At 35.3% G+C, this 22,470-nt stretch overlaps 1 protein-coding gene across 5 annotated transcripts in view; it reads left to right on the forward strand.

Annotated features, from left to right (window-relative positions):
• Positions 1-22,470, forward strand: part of LOC132205490 (adenomatous polyposis coli protein-like) — a 39,878-nt gene that overhangs the window by 5,367 nt on the left and 12,041 nt on the right. For 3 of the 5 annotated variants that reach the window (XM_059634566.1, XM_059634563.1, XM_059634564.1), the window contains exons 2-4: positions 11,070-11,230; positions 14,311-14,428; positions 15,181-15,241. In XM_059634566.1, coding sequence (XP_059490549.1) covers positions 11,086-11,230; positions 14,311-14,428; positions 15,181-15,241 — 324 coding nt within the window. In that variant the 5' untranslated portion in view covers positions 11,070-11,085. Of the gene's footprint in view, positions 1-11,069; positions 11,231-12,057; positions 12,076-14,310; positions 14,429-15,180; positions 15,242-18,455; positions 18,708-22,470 lie in introns of those variants that run through there. The other 2 variants (XM_059634568.1, XM_059634567.1) reach the window with 2 other exon arrangements.

The following is a 22,470-nucleotide window of genomic DNA, read 5'->3' on the forward strand; positions in this document are numbered from 1 at the left end:
TTATGTTTTATTTTTATTATATATTTCATAGCTGGAGACACTTGGCATGCAACTCGAATTTTTATGGCTTACTCCGAGCTCCCGTTCTCATCGCATTTTCTATATATTGCCGGCGATGTTCATCACCTCGCTGGGTTTGGAAATTTCAACCCTTTGAGAGGCCGAAAGATAAAATGCCAGATATCTAGGATTTTTAAATAGAATTTAGTTGAGGCGAAAAATAATGTGAAAGTATGTTTCTTTTTGATAAATTTTGATAAAGCTAAAAAAAAATTGATTTTAGTAAAAAATTTACCAAATAAAGTGGCATTTCAAATTTTTGCTCTAATAAAAGTTCCTAAGAAATGCTTCAGGTGCTTTTTCGAAAAAAAAAAAAATCAAATTTCATTTCATCAGAGCTGATCAGAAAATAATAATAATAAAAAAAACTATGAATAATTCTGAAACTACTATAAAAGCAGTATTTTGAAAATGAATTTTAGTACCACTTCTCAAATTTTTAATTAGGAGTCAACGAACTCTTTAAAAATCCTAAAGCTCAAAAATCAGGGCAAACGGTCACACTCAGAAAGTGAATTTTAAAGTTTAAATACCGGCCATACTGGCTAACGATGGCACTAAAATTTTTCTTTTAAATTATCTGGTTTTTCGCTTCAAAAATCCATCTTATTTTTTTTAAATTCAAAACTTTAATTGAATTTACTACTTATAGCACATACTAAATTTCAAAAGCACTTATTTAACTTTTTAAATAATATAATTTTTTTTAGATTTTGACTATATTTGTTGGTTTGCTTAATTAAAAACCAAAACCCATGTTTACAAATCTCCTTATTGAAACATGCCATTGTATGAATTTTAATTTTATCGTTCTTAACTTTCAATTAATATCAACGGATCGTACGTTTCTCTTCTTATTTATAGTTTGAAAATTCATTCGATCCATTTTTTTGTCTTCCTCTTGTATATTTTCCCAAGCCCGTGTAGAAATTCTAGCAGGCACACAACGTCGATTTATCGAGTTTTTCGTAAGCACAAAAGCTTCGGGTAATGTATTCAATGGTTGAAGTTCTTGGGAACGCTGAATTTTAAAATTTCACCCGAGCCGCGAGCATAAAAGCCTAATCTGCATATTTTATGCGTAAAAGGTTCTGTCTTTCCTTTGTGTCCGCTAAAAGCAGCACACCCCGCGCGAAACCTTATTCCAGACCAACGTAAGTGTCTTTTTCTGTTCATTCGGGCGCTGAGCAAATAGTTTTATTGAGTTTGATCTGTGCGCCGAACGGAGCATAATGAATTCGGCGGCACACGCGCCATTCTCTCTCTCTCTTGCTCACTCGAAGGAAACGTAAATTGCATTTCCAAACTTGCACTCCCCCGGGGCCAGACGCATTCAAATTGGCCTGCACGCCGATGCTCTCCACCCTCCACCCCCGGAGGACTTCAAAGGGTGTCCTCGACAATGAGGGAGTAGTTCTGACACCAACTGCATAAATCTACTCTCCATTCACGCCAAAATCCGCTGATACCATCTCGACTTGTGCAGCAGGTGATGAAATCCGGCGTTTTGCAATTGGATAGGGGCGAGAATTATTATCTGCTGGTTATTATACGCGACACCCTCGCATTGTGCTTGAATTATTTGACAGACTGCCACTGACACGCTCTGTGATTTTGAAAGCAATGAGTTTTGACGGCAAGATGTTTTAAGAAAACATACGTATAAATGTTTAACCGTAAATAATTTAATAATTTTTTAAATGTAAAGATACTAAATTCTTTTTAAAATTTTTTATTTCAAATATAACTTTTTATTTAATTATTTAAATTTGTCAATTATGCTTTTGTTTATTTATTAATGTATTTCCTTATAATTTAAAAATAAAATAATTTCGGCTTTTTCATGCAAAATATTAATAAATTTTCATCAAACTTATTTAATATGACAAATTCAAATATATCCAACAATAATTAATATTGGTGTAATTCCATCTTCATCAATGGTTTTGTTAATCACAGAATAAATAATTTAGTGAATTTAAAATATAAATTGTATATGCGATAAAAGTTTTAATCCAGAGATAAGCAGTGAAAAGTTATGCCTTGCGAGGAATTCAGTAGTGACTGAACATTGGCCTAAAATCCTTTCCGAAGAATAACAAAGCGTAGTAAAAGCTTTAAAAAAATAATAATTGAATAAATAATAATATAAAATGTGACAAGTGGGAGTTGAAACAAGAAACAAATTTTATAAAAAAATTAAAATGAAATAATATAAAAATATTAAAAATTCATCGTTACCTTTCTCAGATAATTTGAAATATGAACTAAATAATTATTAAACTAGATAAAAAAAAATTTAAAACTTGTCCCCTGTACAATTTTTGCGTTGACCATAATTACACAAAAACAAAATATAATTTTTAGCAAGATTGCCCAGATTTTTATATTTAAAATTTCAAGTCAAATGATAAATAGGCCGAATAAACCTATAGATTTATTACATTATGACGTTAATTTGTATCAAATTTTATAATATTTTTCTGTCGCAAACAAAAGCAAGCCTTTTAATTTTCACCTACATTTCTAGCAGCCGGGTAATTTTTCATCCCATATTATGCGCCATTACACGCCAAACGCACTCGGGACCCAAGAGTGATTCCGTGAATTGCCTTAATAATTGGAGCAATTAGGGGATTTCCTGTCGTGCCGCGAAACTTTGACTGACTGTTTATATGCTGGCAACGCGTTTTATAATTACACACCCCCGCGTGCCGCAAGGGCTGCCGCTTCAAGAGGGTTGGCGCACGCATCTGCAAAACGCGCCACGCTTCGCAGCAGCCGAGCCGAGCAGCACCCAGTGCAGTTCTCACAATCTGCACGTGGCACCGCGGATTCAAAGGGCGAGCAACGCTTGTTTCTCTCTTTGAATTCACACACAAAGAAACAAAAACCAAAACGCCAGCATGATTATTTCCAGGCTCGGCAGAATGAGCAGGGGTTAAAAAAATCCGTCCATTCTTCAAAGAAAGAAAAAAGGGAGAAATTCACTTGGAGTTAAATTTCTGTTTGAATTTTATTCAAGTGCCACGCCCTAAGATTTATAACTCTTTTTAAATCCTTTTAAAGTATAAAAATTTATTTTAAATTAAAATCCAAGTAAAAGAGAAATTTTCTGGAACAAAAAACAGAAATTTGAAGAAAATAATATTTGTATAATTTGCAAACTCTGGTGTTATTTTGTAACAAATGGTTGAATTTTTGGCTAAAATCAACACCTTGAAGCTAATAGAATTGAAATGCAAAACATAAAACTTCAACAGAATTAGCCAAAGCTTTACACAATTTAAAAATATATACATATCTTGAATTCAAAAATATTATGCTAATTTAAAATAATTATTACTAAATACAATATTTTACCCTCTCGAATAAAATTAGGGGTGAATTGAAACAAGATTTTAAACAATTTCCCCTGCCATTCTATTTTTCTGTAAAGAAAATCGTCAAAATCGGTTTCAAGAAAAAATAAAATGTTTAAAGTGTTTTGTCAGTGCCACGCCCAAGTGGGGAAAGAGACATTTAAATAAATTCAGGTATATAAAATGAAAGAATCTAATTCAACTGAACTTCAAACTATTAACCTACAAAAGAAGAAAAAAATCCAAAAATTTCGGTACTAAATTTTTATGGCCGAGCTGGAAAATCAGAAACAGTGCGTTGATGGCGGTGCTTAGCACGGCTTTGAATATAATCAGCGCGGATTCATCAAAAGTGCGGTGCGAGGCAAGGGTTAATCTCGCGTGGTGCAGTGCAGTGCACGTACGTACAGAGGTACATATTTAATAGAAATGAGTGAGTGGTGCACCGCAGGCAGGAAGGCTGCCGGCGGCCTATTGATCTGCTGCCACGCCCCCTGCATCTTTTCTCTCTCTCGGCCGCTTTTCCTTCTCGCTCTTTCGCACTCACCTGCCCGCCTCATCCCCCTTGCACCTGTAAACCACACTACACATACACACAGTCGTCTTTTTGCGGCGCCACAGACGCCTCTTTTCGCCCTCTTGGCCCACCCTGCTCCGAATTATATACACGAGCCGACGTGCGAACTTTCTTTTCTCTCTCCATCTAATGTCCACGCGGGGCAATTCCGCCCTTTTCGCGCAATAAAATTTTTCGTTCCGACTGCCGCATGTTTTATACTTTCCGGCCTGTGCGAATTCGGGCCAACTTAAATGTGTTGTGCTCCAAACGCGTCAACCAGAAGATTTACTCCAAAAAAAATTTGATCTCAAACGAAGTCTGTTTTCATTATTACTCCATTTTTCCAAAGTTCAAAATTCTCTTTCAAATGAACTTTATGAATAAAAAATCTTATTGTAATTTCCAATCTGTTTCAAAAAAATCAAATAAACATCAGTCGTTTTTTTGCAATAAAAATAAATAAAATGAAATAAAAATCAAGTAAAACAGGTTGAATTTTACTTCTGAAGCTTATGTACGGATATTTTTGCAAATAAATTCCTAAAAGGCATTCTTTAAAAATATATTAATTTGGAAACATAATATTTCAAATTTAATTGTTTCAAACAGCTGTAGTTTTATTTGTTGACGATTAAAGACTTTTAATGTTTGAGATAAATCTGGAAAAGTTCAATCTTAAAATGTGGAGTAAAATTTAAAAAAATTTGACAGAAAGACAGGATATATAAAAAATATAATAATAATAAAAGGCTAAAATATTTGCTAAACTATTATTTTCCAATATTGGCAATATTTATATTTAAAATTTTATTTAAAATTCATCGATCCTATTTAAATATACAAAATTTCTGGAATCAAAACAATTTGAATATTTTTAAGCTTTTATCATTCTGTCCAGATAATCTTTTGTGGTTTACGGGTCACAACATGCACTTCCAGCACCACCTCCCTTAAGCCCAGACGGTTTTTGCGCTGCAGATTGCGCCGAGGTTGTAACTGCAGAATCTCAACAAGCTGAAAATGAATGGGGCCGCGGCTTCAGTTGATATTTTCCTCTCTATTTTTCTCAAGAGTAATTTGCTACTCTCGGTGATCGGCCAAGGGTTAAAAATTTCCGTCATAAATAATCGGAGGACGGCCGAGTGCTAGTTGAACAAGATTACGTCTCGCCAAACTTTGGCTATAAGGCGTTCAGGTCACGTGTTGAGCCTCATAAATAAATCATTGGCCGATCCAAACTAAAATTTATCTCGACCGCAGTCTCACTCGAATTCGCCGGATGAATAAAATATATATACAAGAACGCACTTTGTCAACCCTGTAGGTTTTCTTTCTTTTTTAATTTGGTTCCGTTCTCCCCAAGGCAGGTGCAATTATGAGATGCACCCTCTCTGGTGAATAATAATTAGTCGACTCAGCCGAGTCTGTGTAATGACTTAATTATTATTCTGGTTTCTGCTGGTGACACACGGCGGGAGAGATAGGACGAGTGCGCTCTTCGTTCTTCCCTTTTTCTCGCAATTTCACCCCGTAATTTTCGCTTTTGCTTGGGGAGAAACTAGTTCTTGAACTTATGTAAGGCAGAGTGGTAATATTCTTGTTATAAAATTCAGATTAAATACTAAAAGGACGATAAAATTTGTTAACTTAAAACGCTTAAGATTGATGAAAGGGCTAATTATTTTCTGGATTATTATTAAATTGATATGCAAGTTTGTACAATAATTTAAGTCGATCTGAATAATTTCAAAAATGGTTTCATTGTTGAATTTCAGTCACATTTTGAGGGCGGAATTATGATATGTTTTAATGGAGTATTAAATTAATTTGAAATCCCATTAAGACGCTAATGTGAAAACTTTTATTTTAAAATCCAAACTTCATATTTTAATAAAAATAAATCATTTCAGTTTTTATGAATTGAATATTTTATTCCCTAGAGATTCAATGCCCCAAAAATAATCGTTTTTCTCTAATTTGTAGATAAAATAAATCAACTAAAATTGAGCGGTTCAAATTTGCAATAAAATCCGCATCAAAAGTTGTGCAAGTGCGACTTGCTAATTCGCGCGAATGGCTCTTGCGCAAACAAACCAACCAACTAAATTGTATTATCACACAAACAGCACTGCGGCGCGGCCGATGATCGAACGAACCGGCAGCTGCACCCGAGCGCGTAATTAGTTCCAATTTGAGATGAACAAACACAGTTGTTGTTCGCGTCCATTACTTTCAATGCACACCGAGCGACCGCAATGAAAATTAGCATAGCAATTAGTTAGCCGGACAATGTCATCATTCCCAGAAGGTCCATCGATAAATTATTTGCCACTCCGGAAACAGAGAACCGATACAAATTACAGCCAAGGAGAGCAGCCTCGAGGGTTTTAATTAAAGCGGCGCATTTAGGGGTGCATTTGTCTTGCAGGCGGAGCGAGTTAGTCCCTCAGGTGGGTGCATTGATCCTGGCAGTGGTGCCGGCCGCCGCGCACCAGATAAATAAATGCCCTCTTTCTCTCTCACACCACCGGCGAACGATCGATATTTCGGTCTGCAAGCGCAAGAAGAAGAGTCGCTATTTGTTTGTTGTGAGCACCAGGCCATCACACACACACGCTGATGGTGCATCGGCCCTTGAAGGGGCGCCTGCCGCCGCGATAAATTATGCAAATCGCTTGACAGGTGGGCCCCCAATAAATTTCTTTATTGCACCGCCGAATTCAATTTGTTTGACATTCGAAGCGGAAAGGCAAAGTGCTTGCAAAACTCTAACCGATAAAAATAAATAAGCATCCTCTAAAAAGCCTGCGGCAAGGGTCGAAGGCTCCAAACGCAAATCTTCAATGTCAGAAATTTGAAATGCAAAGTTTCAGTTTAGAAATACTATTAACATGATTTAAAAAAAACATGCGGAATTTTTAAGTATTTTCATTTCTGCTACAAAATTATCGGTTAATTTTTTTCCAACCTTTCTGATTAATAATATAACATCACATCATTTTCATTGAAATGTAATTTTTTGGTTCAGCCAAAACCGTGGTGGAATTCAAATTGTTGAATTATAGCTTGATGTGTTTTATGAGACTGTATTATAATATAATTCATTGTGTTTTCTAAAACAACTCTATAAATTAATAACGCCTCATAAGACATTAGAGAAAGTACCAGTGCTTTTAGACAGTAACTTATTCTATTTATTAAAAGTTTATAATATTATATTTTACGCCATTATACTTTTATTTATTAAATTTTAGTTTTAATTCTAAAAATTAAAGATAAATTAAGTTAATTTTGACTCTTAATTATTATTAATTTTTTGCAAAGTGTAAATATCTTTATCAAATTTGAATGTTTAAATCTCTCAGAAAAGTATTTAATAGATTATTTATATTTTCTATCATCATCACTTTTAAATAATGCAATGATTGTACTTTCGTATAATGCCAAACCCCAAGAGAGACGTGGTTGTTGAAAATATATTTGTCTGTAATATTTAAATTAATCATATTTAAATTTAAAAAAATGAATTATTCAATCACTTTCCTTGTTTGTTTTCAAATTTCATGGAATTTTTCCTTTCATTATTTATTGGGGGACATTCGCATGCTAAGCATATGGAAAGTGAGCTAACTTGGCATGTGAATATCCCAAATTATTTATCTCCCCGCAAACAATATTTTCTGGTGTTTTAGTTTTTTTTTTTTTCAAATTTGGATGCAGCGAAATTATTTGATTGAAAAAATGTGTTCATTTTTTTAACATTTTCTGGGTGCTTTGCTTGATTTCATGAGGTGAAAAATTGCCCGTTTGGTGATTGATCGCCGAACTTTTGATTGTTTCGCTTCACCCTAGCTTGGTCGGCCGACTGCAGTGGGAGAGCATTACAGGGGTCTCAAAACATCATTTCCAATAATCCGTCTTGGCTTCCGCGAGCGAGAACCCCGCCTGTATAGCAAAAAAATCGAAAAGATGATGTCGGCCTGGGTGCGGGATATTGACCTGCTGGGGTGCAAAATGACATCTACCTGCCTATGAAAGCTGAAATTGGCCCCTCGCCGGCGTGTTCGGCAAGGAAAGTTGATGTAAAAGTAACTCTCTCGCCTCATATTGCTCAATTTTCTGCAGATAAATTTATTTCCCATCGTGTGCGCTCCCCACACCGGCGCTTGATCTCGCTGCAGCGATTGGCCTGTGGCTAGAATGCAAAATATTACACACCAGAATTTCGCTCCCTCTTTCATCACGCAGCTAATTTTCCCGCCGCTGGAAATTGGCCCTGCGAGTTTCGGAACTTTTGGTGCTGCTAACTTGTTGGATGGTTACTTTTATCCAAGGGGGGAACGGAAACCCTCGCTGTCGCTGCAAATGTGGAAACTCGCCGGGAGAACTGCCAACTCGAGTCGTGTTTTGACATAAAAATAATATCGTCCGCGCCGCCGCCGGTATTGCTTTTTAATTGAATTGAATAACTTCCCCTCTCTGCGCCTACAGCAGCAAATCCGATTCCCTTTTCCAGTTCGTTTCCAAAATATATACGGAGGATAAAGGAGATGGAAAGTTTTCATTTTCCAAAGAATGTGATCAATTTTGTGCTATTTTAGTTCATCAACAGAGGGTCAAAATTTTTATGTCTCCATGTTTAAAAAAATCCAGAATGTTAAAAATAAATTGGGTGGTTCAGAATTTTGGTACAAAGCATCATCGTATCGTCATTATTTCATTTTTTTTTTTTAATTTCGTTGTTAACAGAACTGATGAAATTTTTTGTGTGAATAATGAAAAAAAAAATCGTTTAAGTCTGCTCAAGAAGAAAAATTAAAAATGAAAATTTGCAAATTTTGGAACTTGCCTGTCTTTTTATAATTTATAGAATTATTTTCAGAATTCTATAAAAAAGATTCTTTAACCAGTGATAAAAATCTTAATTCAAGGAATGTTCGCCATTCTTGGACGCTTTGGAATGTAAAATTTTAGCCAAGCAATTAAAGATCAACACAATATTATTTGGAATAGAAATCATGCGGTTATGAAAAAAATTGGTGGTGTTAAACCCTTTTTTTGCTTGTAAAAATATGTATGAAAAAAAATTTGAATATTTTAAAATCTATAAACTGAATTGAAAATATGTTTTGTTGAAATTCAAATTTAATAATATTTTAAATTGTGTTCCTCATTTCCATCACTCTGTATAATCCATGCAACCAAGTGTAAAATCGGCTGATGCATTTCAATTGGGCCGAATTGAATCATTTTCGGCAGAGATAAGCCGGGGATAACATTACAGGCTTGGCGGCGCGCGGTAATTGCTTTTGTCGAATGCTCCGGATTTCGCGTGACTGGCCGGCCAGTCGGTGCTGGAGCGTTTTTAGCGTCCCTCTGGGATCGCAGTTTGGAGTCAGTCGGTCGCGCCGCAACGAGTGCATTTGGCTAATTGCGATTTATAGCTTTGGCTGCTGGCGTAGGAAAAGAGTCGCCTCACGACACCCACCAGCTGGAAAGGCCACCCTGCCCATGGGCTTTCGTGGGAAAGTTCAAGAGCCGTGCAATGAAACACGAGATAACACTTTTACGGCGCGCGCTATACAAAAGCAAACACATCACCTTTTTCCCGGAAAAAAGTGACAAATTTATGATATAAAATTCATATTTATTAAAGGTGGAATTTGAATTATTCATTGTGAGATACGGCTATAAAAAAAATATTGAATTTGGGGTCGATGGTATAACTCTGGAGTCAGCTCTTGTTGATCTAACAATAAGGTGCAGTATTGAATATTTACAGAAATCTGTGAAATTCAAAGAAAATGCATAGTATGATTATTAAATTATAAAATTAAAAAAAAAACTAGAGAAAAGCCAAGATTATAAATTCAATTCACCTAAATTTATCATGTAAAATTATGATGATTAATTCTTCTAGGTCAATACAAAATTGTAAATTGGACTCGGCCGCCGCAGTACATGGGTTTAGTAAAACTACTTTTATACAATAATTGACAGAACTGTTCATTTCGTAAGTTTTCCGAGCTATCGCAAATGTTCCCTATACCAATAGTAAAATTATTGAAATTGGTTAATTTTAAATACATCTAATAATATTTATTTCATTTTTAGTTGTAATTAAATATTAGTTTAAATAATTATTTGCAATATATTATTTATTATTGTTATAATTATTATAGTTGGTTATTTTTCCACATTGTATTATTATTTTATAAATCAATTTACAGCAAAGAAATTTTGAAAGTTGTTATTTGTTTAAAAAAAAATCATTAATATAAGTGAATGAATCTATCTCTTTTTTTCATATTTTAGCAAATTCTATTATTGTTGTGAATGAGAAAGGTTAAATTAAAGAATGAATTGAATATTAAATTATAACTGCCTAATTTATATTTTATCCTTGATTTCGTTTACTTGAATTTTCAAACCAACTTTTTATAAAAATTCACAGATTAGGCTGTTTTCGAGCTTTGAGCAGAATTTGTGGGAAATTCGTGCCGCAATCTCGGCTCAGGCGGGTCTGTTATTGTGTTGCATACCCTTTAGAGATGAATTGAGAGAGCGGCGGCGGCACTCATTGTGTTGTCTTTTTTTCTCTCTTTGTCCGCCCAGCCTCTCTCACTCGGAATTATCCCCGCCTGCAGTCAGACCGCCTCGCTCCAAATTAAATTATCCTGGCCATTTCTCTTTGTGCGACCCCAGACAATACTTCCTCTTCTTCTTTGCAGCTACACTACTTTTGTCCCTAAAAAATATCACTCTCGCAAATTACCAGGGCCAAATTGCGAGAAAGGTGGTCCTTAGCTCCTAACTCGATTTTCGCCCGGCTGATAAAAAATGATAAAAATAAATAAAGTACAGAGCCCCGGGCTCTTATTTTTTCCCGTCCGAGGAAAGATTAAAGCTAAATATTTCTACAGGGGTTGAGAAAAGAAAATATTTTCTTTGGACGTCGATTTTTCTTGCTCGCGATTCAATTTCCCCCTTGCTTATCGGCTGCCCAACCACCTGTAAATAAGAAGGGTCTTCTTTCGAAAGCGGCGTTTGAATCGGATTATTGATTTTCCTGTTTGATTTCTTTGCAGATGGCCAGCGGGAGCGATGAGCCTGCCTGTGTCCAGCTATGAGGACTTGCTAGCACGTGTGCGTGACCTCACCCTGGAGACCAGGCGGCTGCAGGAGCAACTAGAAGAGCCAGCAACGTCTGTGGAATCGTGTCAGCCTCCAAAACCACCAATTCAAAATGGTGAGTAATATTTTATTAAAAAATAAAAACTTAACAGAAATAATCAAGATACGAGATAAAGAAAAAAAAACCATCATTTTAAATTTACGTCAATTTGTAACTTGGTTCCTTCTAGATTAATTTTAATTCATCACTGATTGTAAAAAAGCAGACATGAAATTTTTGCAGTTTTTATTTTTTTTACTGCCCAAAATGTAAGTTACGCTCTCTTTTTTTCCTGTAATATTGTATTATTGAAACTAAATTAGTCTGAACTGTCTGAAGTGTAATATTTTTTTTTCATTTACATAATTTGGAATTTTATTAATTTTAAAACTCGTCATTTTCAAAAAATTCTGACCTTTTTTTCAATTTAAAAAATTGCTCATTCCATTCCAATTTAAAGGGAACGAGGGTGCCGCAAGCATTAATATTTGAAAGCAAAGCGAGCACTTTTTTTCAAAGTGAAAAAGGACCAGTGGCGCTTGGCGGCCAAATTAATATTTATCCTGCGGCTCCAGGAGGAGAGATGCAAAACGATCTCCGTGTTTGCTCTTCTGTTCTGGAGGGTTCTCCACGCCCTCCTCGTTAGTTCCGTGTGCGGTGGCGAGAGGGTCGTTCACCCCCCGCACCCCTTGGCGGTGGCGCCCTCGCGAGCGCGGCGCGAAACGCACACTTGCCGCCCACACGCCGAGATGGCGGGGCGATGCTGTCGGGGGTGGAAAGGAGAGCGAGTTGAGTGGGGTGGACCACCCCCGGGGGAGCGGCAGGGGTGCGTCTGGCAAATGTCATGTGACCAGCACAGGGGTGCGACCAGAGAACGCGTTTTCAACACTTTGACCCGCATCTTTTTGCACACAGCCTAGGTGAGAGAATTTGCATCAGTGGTGGTTGCCAATTTGATTCCAAAGGGTTGGTTTGCGTTTCGAGAGGGTGCTTTTATTGCAGACAAATTGCCGCAGTGCTTGTTTGTGTTGATGTGGTTTTACGATTTATTGTTGGTGTTTTGTCTTTTAACTTTCAACCAGTCTTTTTATAATTTGCACCAAGATTAAAAAATCTACCAAACTTTCAATATCAACTAGAAAATTTTGGTTCAAGGAAAAATTTCTTGCCCTTGAAAATATTGATTAATTTTTATATCTCCGAGTGAGACAAATAAATCATTACTTCTCGTCCTCTTCAAACCTCATTACCAAGTTGTGCCCTTCAGCGTGATTTGATGACTGCGAGTTTCTTGTTGGCTTTTGAGCGTTCGTGTGTTTTCCTTTTGTGAGTTTATCGATTTCCATTGATGGCTGCAGCACTCTTCCTTGGGCTTGGGATGCTTGGTTTTATATTTTGTTTTCCTTTTAACCCCTGTTTTGAAGACCTAGATTCGCGGAAGCGTACATAAAAACATAAAAACCCAAGCGAGCACTGGCTCGTCTAAGATTATACAACCCGCACCACTCTGCGGACCATCCGGCCAAAAGGGCTTGCTGCAGATGAATCATTTACAAGCACTAACCTTCGGAATTATTGATATTTTACGCCACGAAAACGCACATAATTCTATATGAAATCCTCCTCGCTTTTGAATTTTTAACTGAAAATGAGAATTTCTGTTTACACCACGTGCGTACCGTCGGTGGTTGTTGCTCAGAACGACCCATAATGCGGAACCCTGCTGATGAATAATTGAACATGTGTCGGTTGGCATCTTGAATGAAATGCAGATTCGTACTCAACTCGTTAATGTTTCACTGATTTGGGCACGTCGGGGGTCCCCTATGCAGAGAACCGCCGGATCGCGTGATTCGTTCGGGAGGTGAATAAAAATAAAAATATTTTATTGATCCACCAGATGCTGGAGTAATAATTACTCCACACGACATACTATAAAACCAGGTGGGCACGTCTCCCTAGCTTTATTACTGACAGTTTGCCTCAGCGCTTAGTTACTTTTAAATACAAAAAAAATCATTATAGCCAAAAAGGAGTTTTATTTGGGCCAAAAAACGTTTATGGCACTTGAAGAGAAGCAGTATTTTTTCACAGTAATTTTCTTTATTTTGTCCTTAATTGTTCATTTATTTGTTGCTCAAGCTTTAAAATTGTTTTATTTCTATTTCATTTTGAACTTAAAATAGTTAAAATGTGGACAAGACCTAATCAGACTTAAGAAGTTGTTGTTGTTGTTTTTTTTATGATAAAAAATGTAAAAATTTCCAACTTCGTTTCCATTTTTTAAGATTGTTATGTTATAATCTACACTATTTATTTATTTTCCATAAATATGCAATTATACAAAATTTAAATGAAACAATTTTAATCAAAATTAAATTAAAAACAAAACTGAAAATAAGTAATTTAATTTTAATTCCTAAGTAAGTGGAGATAGATCTTTGAAATCATCCCCCAAGAAGACAAAAAATATGTTTTCTTTGTAACCGCGATTAAATATTTATTTATTCTCCATTCCATAACCAGTCATGAATACAGCAAAAAAAAACTATACAGAAAAAGCTGAAAATACAGTTGAAAAGAGACACATGCATGCGATAAAACCCAAAACCATTTGTTGTTAAAACAGGTTATAGATATCTCTGAAAAAAATTCCTAGATTCATCAAAAAGTTTGTAACTCACTTTAAATAATAACAAGGCCAATTTCCCAGAACAGTCTGAAAAATTGAAAATTGGTTTAGTTAAAAACTAAATTTCAATAAAATTGTGAACATGGAATCGTGCAGTGACTTATTTCAAAAACCGTGACCACCAATAAAAAATACTTCCTAGGCAAACTTGCGTGAGTCACAGCAGCTCATTGTTTTTGTGTGAACACAACATGCAGCCCACCAGTCACTTCTTCTTCCACTACTTTTGTCGCACCCCTACTCAAAATTCAGCAACCCATACAAGTGTGAGATGCGAACCGAAGATTCATATTTGCACAATAAAAAAACTGGCGCTTCTGTCTCTTTATTGCGTCGTCGTAAATCGGTACCGCCGGAGCAAAACAGGCGCGAATAATGTGACCTCCACCCTTGTGTGACCTTTTGCAGTGTCGGGGAGCAGAGAGCGTAGCAAGGTGCTGAATTTTTAAATCTCTTGTTTCAGAGCGGGTGAGCAACGGCTCGAGAGGTGGTGACTCACGGTCGGGGGTGAGAAACAGCTGGCCCGCCGCGCCACCCCCGCGCTCCCTGCCGCTGCTGCCCACCACCACGGCCGCAGCAAGGTCAGTCTTTTAATCACCTATTCATCCTTCACTTCTAAAAAAGATAGAAATTTTGAATATAATTTAAGCTATTACAGCCAAAAACACAAATTATTCCACGAGCTTCCATAAATTATTTTATTTTCACTGAAATAATTTTTCACAAATTGAAGTCTGAAATCTAAATATTTATAAAAACCATATAATGTCAATTCCATTTGAATGTCATAGGATAGCTCTGATTAATCTTCGAAACCGATTTTTTTTATCAAATTTATTAGAAGTTGAAACTCTAAAATTTAATTTTCACTTTTCACAAAGCCTATACCAGCTTAAAATTGATAAAAAATATAATCAAGACACTCGAATGAAGTTTTCAAAATGAAATTTTCGTCATAGTATTGATTGCCTTAAACTAGTTAAACTTTACATTGAGATTGGAAATTGTTTTGATAATAAAAATTCGGTGTAGATGCCTGAGGGACTCCGTATTGGCATAGTCAAATTACGTTTTTGCCAACAATGCTGATAAAAATTTCCAATTCTCCGCAATTGTCCTTCAAAAATAGCAAAAAAAAAAAAAAAAAATGGTTTCTATTGATTTGAGGATTTAATTTGACTATGCCCGTATTTTTTATTTGCTCCTAATCAACAAGAGAAATATTTTGAACACATCCTCGTTCCAATAATTAGTAAGTCTGGCTCCGGAGCTGAATTGAATTTGCCATGTTATATATTTTTCGTCGGCATAAATGTTTGCCCTGCAATTACAGAGTGCTGCTGGGAGGAGACTCGAGGTCGTCTTCGAACAACTACACCGCCTGGGACTCGCCTGTGAGTACTTTCTCATTGTTGCGTCTAATTAGAACGAATTTGCATATCGCTTATGAAACATCACTCCAATTAGGCGCGGCACACGAGATTTCGCTTAGGCCGTTTGCGTCGCAAACGGGCCCGCAAAGTTTGAATTCACACACAGACTTGGTGTATAGTATTGATCCGCCACTCTCACTCTCGAGACCCGTCGGCCGTTTTTGGTTGCCAACATCGCATCATCCCTTCTAATTTCCACGATTCTTGGCCCTCATTCTGCGCAGAACACCTTTGCAATTTATGCAGATATCAGCAAGATTTTCGTACTGAAATTTAACTTTAAAATACAATATATTATATAGAATTTTTAAATGAACAATTTTTTTTAAACTCACTCTCAAATTCATTCTGACGATGGATATTTCCAAATTAAGCCATTCTGATTCAAAATTGTGTGCGACAAAAAAACAATAAGTTTTTTTTAACTTTTTGCACAAAAACGTTTTATTAGGGGATTTAATAATGTTTTGAGCTTTAAGATGTTATTAAAATTATATTTTCTAGCCTATATTTGTATTTTTTTGATAACTTTTTATTTGTTGTTACTTTAAGACCAAATTAATTTAAGTATCATCTAAATATTCAAACAAAGGCTAAATAAAAATTTAATAAATAATTGCAAATATAATATTAAATATAATTTTTATCTCATTTCGCCATTTTTTTTTTATTTTGGAGAAGAAAATTTTTTTATATTTATCAGTTTACATTAATATAAATCATCAGCCTCATAATTTGTGTACGGGTTGGGCGTTTTGACAAACTGCACATCGTTTTGGGCAAAGATAAAACTATTGGCACAAAGTCAGATGGCCCAAATAAGGTCATGTCGCGTAGGTGCTCGGTGAATTACATTTGACGCTTCCAAGGTTGATGGATCGCTCTGATACTTCTGAAAAGAGAGATCACCCACTGGGAGCTGGGATTTATTTGCTTTGGATTCTGGCTTTAGAAAATCCCACTCGTCCATTTAAAGGCAAGCAGGAAGCGATTGATGAATTTTCGCGTGTAATTTGAGCGTTAGTTTGACTCGGAAATTGTTGCGTGGGAATATATATGGAATTTTTAGAAGAGGCCAGGAGAATATAATGTAGCTTCAAACTTATTAAAAAAATTTAAAATTGAAAAATACCTTGGAGGAAGTTTGAAATTAGATCAATTAATATTGTGATGGTGGCTTAATGATTTGTTAAAAAGTAAATTGAAAATTTTGTAGTTTGGAAATTTTTGACGATGGTATCAAATTTTTTCTTCACAGTAATAAATTTAATGCCAAGAAGTCAATTTTATTTCGTTTATTATAATTAAGAGTATTAGAAAATCATATTTATATTGTGAATAACAATTTTTTTAATTTTATCAAATTTTTCATTTAAAATATATTTATTTGTTAATTTTATCAGATGTTTTGAATTATTAATTAAATATTTTCACAAATTTTCTACAGTCTTCTATAGGTTTATATTAAATACGCATTTTTTTAATTGAATGTGAATTTTATAAAATGTACACAATGCAATCTTTCAAAAATTTAATTCTAAAACAAAAATTAAAATCTGATCTAATTTTGGATTCAATTGCAATTACATCTTTGATTTGACGACATATAAATCTCTCTACTTCATATTTCACTTCAGGATTACTCAGATTTCCCAACTGTCGCTCTTTTTAATTGAAACCTGTTTTGGATCAAATTGAACTTGAATCTGAACGGACTCGCTTTTATTCTACCGTTTGCTCTCAGTCTGCAAAAATTGAAAGCGCCCCCGCAGACTCGCTCGCTCACCCCTTCGGGTCCTGATGCGAGTGATAAACACTGCAAACACAAATTAGTGCGCAAACACGCGCTCCTCCTCGCCGTTATGAGTAGCTGATGCTCATCCATGTACCGAGCAGTACATAACGAGTACATAATATTTGCCCCTGTCGGCCGCTATTTATCCGCCTGCAGCCCTTTAAAGTTTCAAAGCCACCCCTTGAGTGAGTAATGGACACGTATTAGCGGCGGCGGCGGCCCTCACCCCCATATTGCGAAGCCAAATTTGAATTTACGCTCGAGCGGAATGGCGAATTTCAGCCGGCGCGGAAAATAGTCCCTTCTTGTACACGAATTGGCACTTTGCTGCGACGACGCGTTTCATAAAATGAAATTTATTAAATTTGCTAGGGGAGAGAAAGTTTTGGCGGTCCATTGCTTTCTGCTTCGAGTAAATTTGGCGAAAAATGAAAACGAAATGCAATTCTTTTCTGGTTATTTAGTAAATTTGGAGATGATTTTACCACAAATTCAAAAAATTTCTTGTAACAAATATTAAATATAAAATCATTAATTAATGAAATTTTGCTATTTTTTTTTTGCAGTAATATTGTTGATTTTGTTGAATATATATTAATATTTAGCTAACATGTAGCGCAATGTGCGATAAAATCCCAGAAAAGCATTACCTTTTCAAGCAAAGAATGATATGGCCATGTCACAAGAATCCGTTAATAAATTTTTATAAATTTAAGAACTGAAACAAAATTTTAATAAATCAAATTTTAAAAATAAAAATAAAATATTAAGATTTTAATTTTTTTAAATTAAAAAAAAATGTATAAAAAAAATTTAAAGAAATGTAATTATTTATTATGGGTATAAGGTTTTGTCACTTTGGCTTTTTTTGGGATAGCAATATGTAAATTTAAAATGTTCGAAATTAATTTAATGACTTTGGTAGAATTATTTAAATATTCTCCATTTAGATACAATGAAATACACATCTTACATCTAGGCAATATAAAAAATTAAATATAAATATTTATATTTTAATAGATTTTTTCAGTACAAAATGTAAACACAATTTTATAACAATTTTTAATCACAATATCAAGCCTTTTATAACTTAATCCACTAAAAAGATTCATTTATCATTAAATTATCAAACTCATTTATGAAAAACAATAAAAAACCATCATTTATTCTTGTTTGATCCTTTGGGCACGTCATTTGAATGGGACTCCCTTTCTAGTTTCACTCGAACAATTGGCAGCGCTCGGTGCTGATTAGAACAATTTAATTGAGCCGTTGATTCTTTAGATCTCTCTTTGCTAAAAAGCCGTGACGAGCACCGTGTGTGTCTAGTTTGAGCACCAGCCGGCGAGGTGTCGCGATCGGCGGCAGCTCTGTGTCTGGGCCAGTTTGTGCGCGACTGGTGCCCAGATCACACTCACTTTTGCGGCTTTTCTCGGCCCCAGAGGCATGCAGGCCTCCGCGAAGGCCTCCAAGGGCCGCCTCAACGTCCTTCTGCTCGACGAGCTGCTGCTCGAGGAATCCGCCCCCGAGCTGCCCCTGCCCCCGCTGCCCTCGGCGCCGTCCGACAACCGGGGGCTGCTCTTCGTCCTGCAGGCCGAGAGGGTCACCAGGCTCAACTCGAAAAACAACAAGGTCGGTGAATTCTGCGCATTCACGCCGATTTTCCGCGCGGCGCCCATTTTGCAAAATTTGCTAATGCGTCATTTTCCGAGAATTTTCCGTCAATACTTTTTATCTTTTTGCAATAAAAACTGATTCAGTTTTGCAAAATAGTGAAATTTTACTTGAATTGTGAAATTTTTACAAATATTTGAAAGGTCAACGTTTATTTCTCTCATATATGAGGATATTATTTATTTTAATTTTATTATTTTGGTTTATAATTAAATTTTTGGTGTACCACTAATCAATCACTGGTCATTTTGAGAGACGTCGTGCAAGAATTAATAAAACAAAAAAATGTTAAAGAAGTTTAAAACGTAAAAATAGAGAAAGAAAATTCATTTTCCTGAAGTTTTCCTGGAAAAAAGTGATAAATTTAATTTAATCACACCTTTTTTTAATGTGCTCACATTTTGAAATTTCACATAAACATCGATTGCAGTGCAGCATCTAATCAATTCTGTTTGCCCCAATTTCGAGGAAATCTCCTAATATTTCATTCCGTTTGAACTCCTGCGGCAGAGATAAGTTTTGCCCGGTAGCGATAAAAATGCTTTGCGCAAAGAGCCAAGTTTGCGGCACATTTTCTCTTGGCTGTGACTTGGCACAGCAATGTGAAATATCTTGGCGAATTCGTGTAATGCGGCAATTTGTAGTGTATTTTATTTTCTCCCTCACTTTTAAAAATTAACGACGGCTAATTATTAGAAAGCATTTTTGTGGCCTGCTTATAATTGCAGTTACACAAAATGATTGCAAGCTTAATCACATTTCTCAATCAGCCTTTGAGCCATGGAATGGGAAGCTCTGAAAAAATTTGCATTTCGCACGCTCTGAACTTGAACGCTCAGTTATTATCAGCTCTAGGACATGTGTAATTATGCAAAGAGGCTGTTTTCGCATGCATTCACGGTGGTGTCGTTGACCTTGCGAGGTGATAAGTTTGAACGGCCTACCAGCGTTTAAAAATAATTGTTTGCGAAATAAGAAATCTGCAACGGTGCTTTGAAATATTCAAATGTAAAAGTTAAAAAAAAATATTGGCAACCATTCCAATTTACCAGTCTATATTCAATACGCCATTCTTTTAATTTTTAATTGAATATAAAATGGAAATTATTGATTATATTTTAATAGTTATTTTAAAGCATTTCATAAATTTTAACAAGAATAAAATTGAATATTAATGATAAAAATTATCCTTAACGGTTATTATTTGGAGTTAAAATGTAATGATTTTAAAACAATTAATTCCACGAAGAAAATTAAAAACTGTTTATTGTTTCCTGCTAAGATAACCTACTTTCATTTAAACCTTTTTTTCCTGAAAATTGCAATCCGAACAAAGGATGGGCGTTTGTCGAATAGGAATTGGAAAGGCATCCGTCTTAATGCTCGAATAAAACAAACAAATAAACAAACAAGAGCGGAATGCGTGACAATTAGTCCGTAAATTGCTCGGATTTTCCTTCGCAATTTCACAATTGACGCGCGCGAGAGGAGGATTCTATTCGAGCGTTGCCGCTAATTAGAGCAGCTCTCTAAATATTCGATCAATCAGTTCCAAGGTGACAAATCAAATCGATCTGCCTTTTTGCAACTCTCTTTTAATTGCTCGGTTTGTGGCGATTTTTTGTGCCGGTCTATATTTGGATGTGACTCTGAGAGAGGCAGCAGATGGATGCACCCGAGAGCTAAATGACTGACTGCGCCGAGTGGTGCCATGCCATGCGCGTTCACTCGTCTGTTTATTTTTATGGACGGCGAGAGGGATCACAATTTCCGATTCCGACCATCAACTCCACCAGTCCATAATAACGAACGCAGGAAATTCTACACATTTTTTTTCTTTATTAAAGGTAAAAATCGGTTAAAAAAAACCTTAAAATTCAAAAGAATTTAATTGGATAAGTTTATTAATTTGAATTTTACTGCCAATTCTATAAAGAGAATATTTGTTTGTTAAATTTTAAAATATTTATTTATTTTTATAGAACTATTTAAAAAAAAAATAAAATAATAAATATGAAGAAAATAATTTTGTTTTGGAAATTTAAAGTTTTTGATAAATATTTTTGAATTTTTCAAAACCAAGATGACCAATTTGGCACAAAGTTTGTATTTTTATCAGTTTCTAATATTCCAAATACATCAAACAGTGTTTTCCGCTTGGAGGCAAAACCACATTTTTAATTGAATCCGACAACTTTCGACTCGATCGAGAAAGAGAGTGAAATTATATTCCGTGTGAATTTTCGAAGTGAAATCCAGCCGCCGTGTAAATGTCCCATACACGATATTTATTATTTTTTGCGATGCATGATATGTGAATTTCATCCGTTGATGGAAATTTTATGCGGCGTAGCGAGTTTATTGCGCGCCGTTGGTGTGAGGAAGCATCAAAATATGAATGTTATTCCGCAGAGCCACTTCTTTTTGTCCTCCATTACACTTAATTACATACTCTTTCTTTCTGTTGGGCGGCAAAGAAAAGCACTTCAGTAATCTCAACAGGACGCTCTTTATGGCGCAGTGCTGCGGGAATATTAATTCATGCAACCTAATAAGGCGAGTTGCGAAGGAACTCATGACTTCATCAAAACTTTTGGCACTTTTTACTACCCAAAGGATTTCCATTCTCATTTTGAGACGAATTTTGCAAAATCTGAATGTTTAATTTTTATTTTAATCCATAATTTTAAAAATATTTTTGATATCTAATTTGAATTTAACTTTATTCTGATTATTGATTAGCTAGAATTAATTTTATTTATAAAGTTCCCCTTGATCAGATATCAGATGATTTTTTTTATCCTAATTTTAATTTTTAAATTAGGTAGAAGTTCCAAAATTGGTCTGGTAAATTTGATTCAGTAATGAAAATGCTATAAATTTTGTTATATTTCTTATATTTTATAATTCTTAATTGTATTTCATTTCTTAAATATGATAGATTCTTTTAACATAAAAGCCTAAATGAGCTTGAAATCAATCAAAAGTTCACAATTTTTTCAAATACTTTCACATTAAATAACTTCACGTTTATAAGCAATTATTATTTCCTTTAAACCGAAAATAATATACAAATCAATACAAATAGAACTTTAAAAAATCGTCTTTGTCATTCAAGAAGATCGATAAAATCTCCTTCTTCAAAGCGCTCTTTGAAAGATTTCCAATTACTCTCCACACAAATTCTATTCCAAATATTAATTTTAACGACGTGTCTAAAGCAGCCCACTTGTGAAAAGTAAATATTTTTCAATGCACCCTCTTTCAAAGGAATTCCCTCTGATTCGAATTTTCTAAACAGGCGCAAGACCAAAAAGTATACACACGATTTTCTTTTGCTCCTCTCCGAAAATAGAATCTTTACTCTGGCAACACATATATAAAAGCGGTACCCACATAAAAGATAAGACTCGAAATCTCTCGGCAAAGTAGCGTTCACCTATTTTTTGATCATATTCAAACACGAGACTCAAAGTCGATTCATCAAAAGAGCGCTGCCGCGCGGCTGTTGTTGATGTTTAATAAAATGTCCCCTCGCCATGACGTCATATTATTTTGATGCCGCGCTCAACTAATGAATTGTTAATTGACTCACCCGGGCATGCATGCATTTATTCATGAAAGGGCCACCGTTCTTCATTCCCGTGCACGTCCGCCGCGGCTGGAAAATATTTTCAGACCACTTCAATGTCCTTTTTTACATTTAAATTTCAAGCCATGG

The sequence above is a fragment of the Neocloeon triangulifer genome, unplaced genomic scaffold, assembly GCF_031216515.1.
Source record: "Neocloeon triangulifer isolate White Clay Creek 2 clone unplaced genomic scaffold, ASM3121651v1 ptg000002l, whole genome shotgun sequence".
Lineage (NCBI taxonomy): Eukaryota > Metazoa > Arthropoda > Insecta > Ephemeroptera > Baetidae > Neocloeon > Neocloeon triangulifer.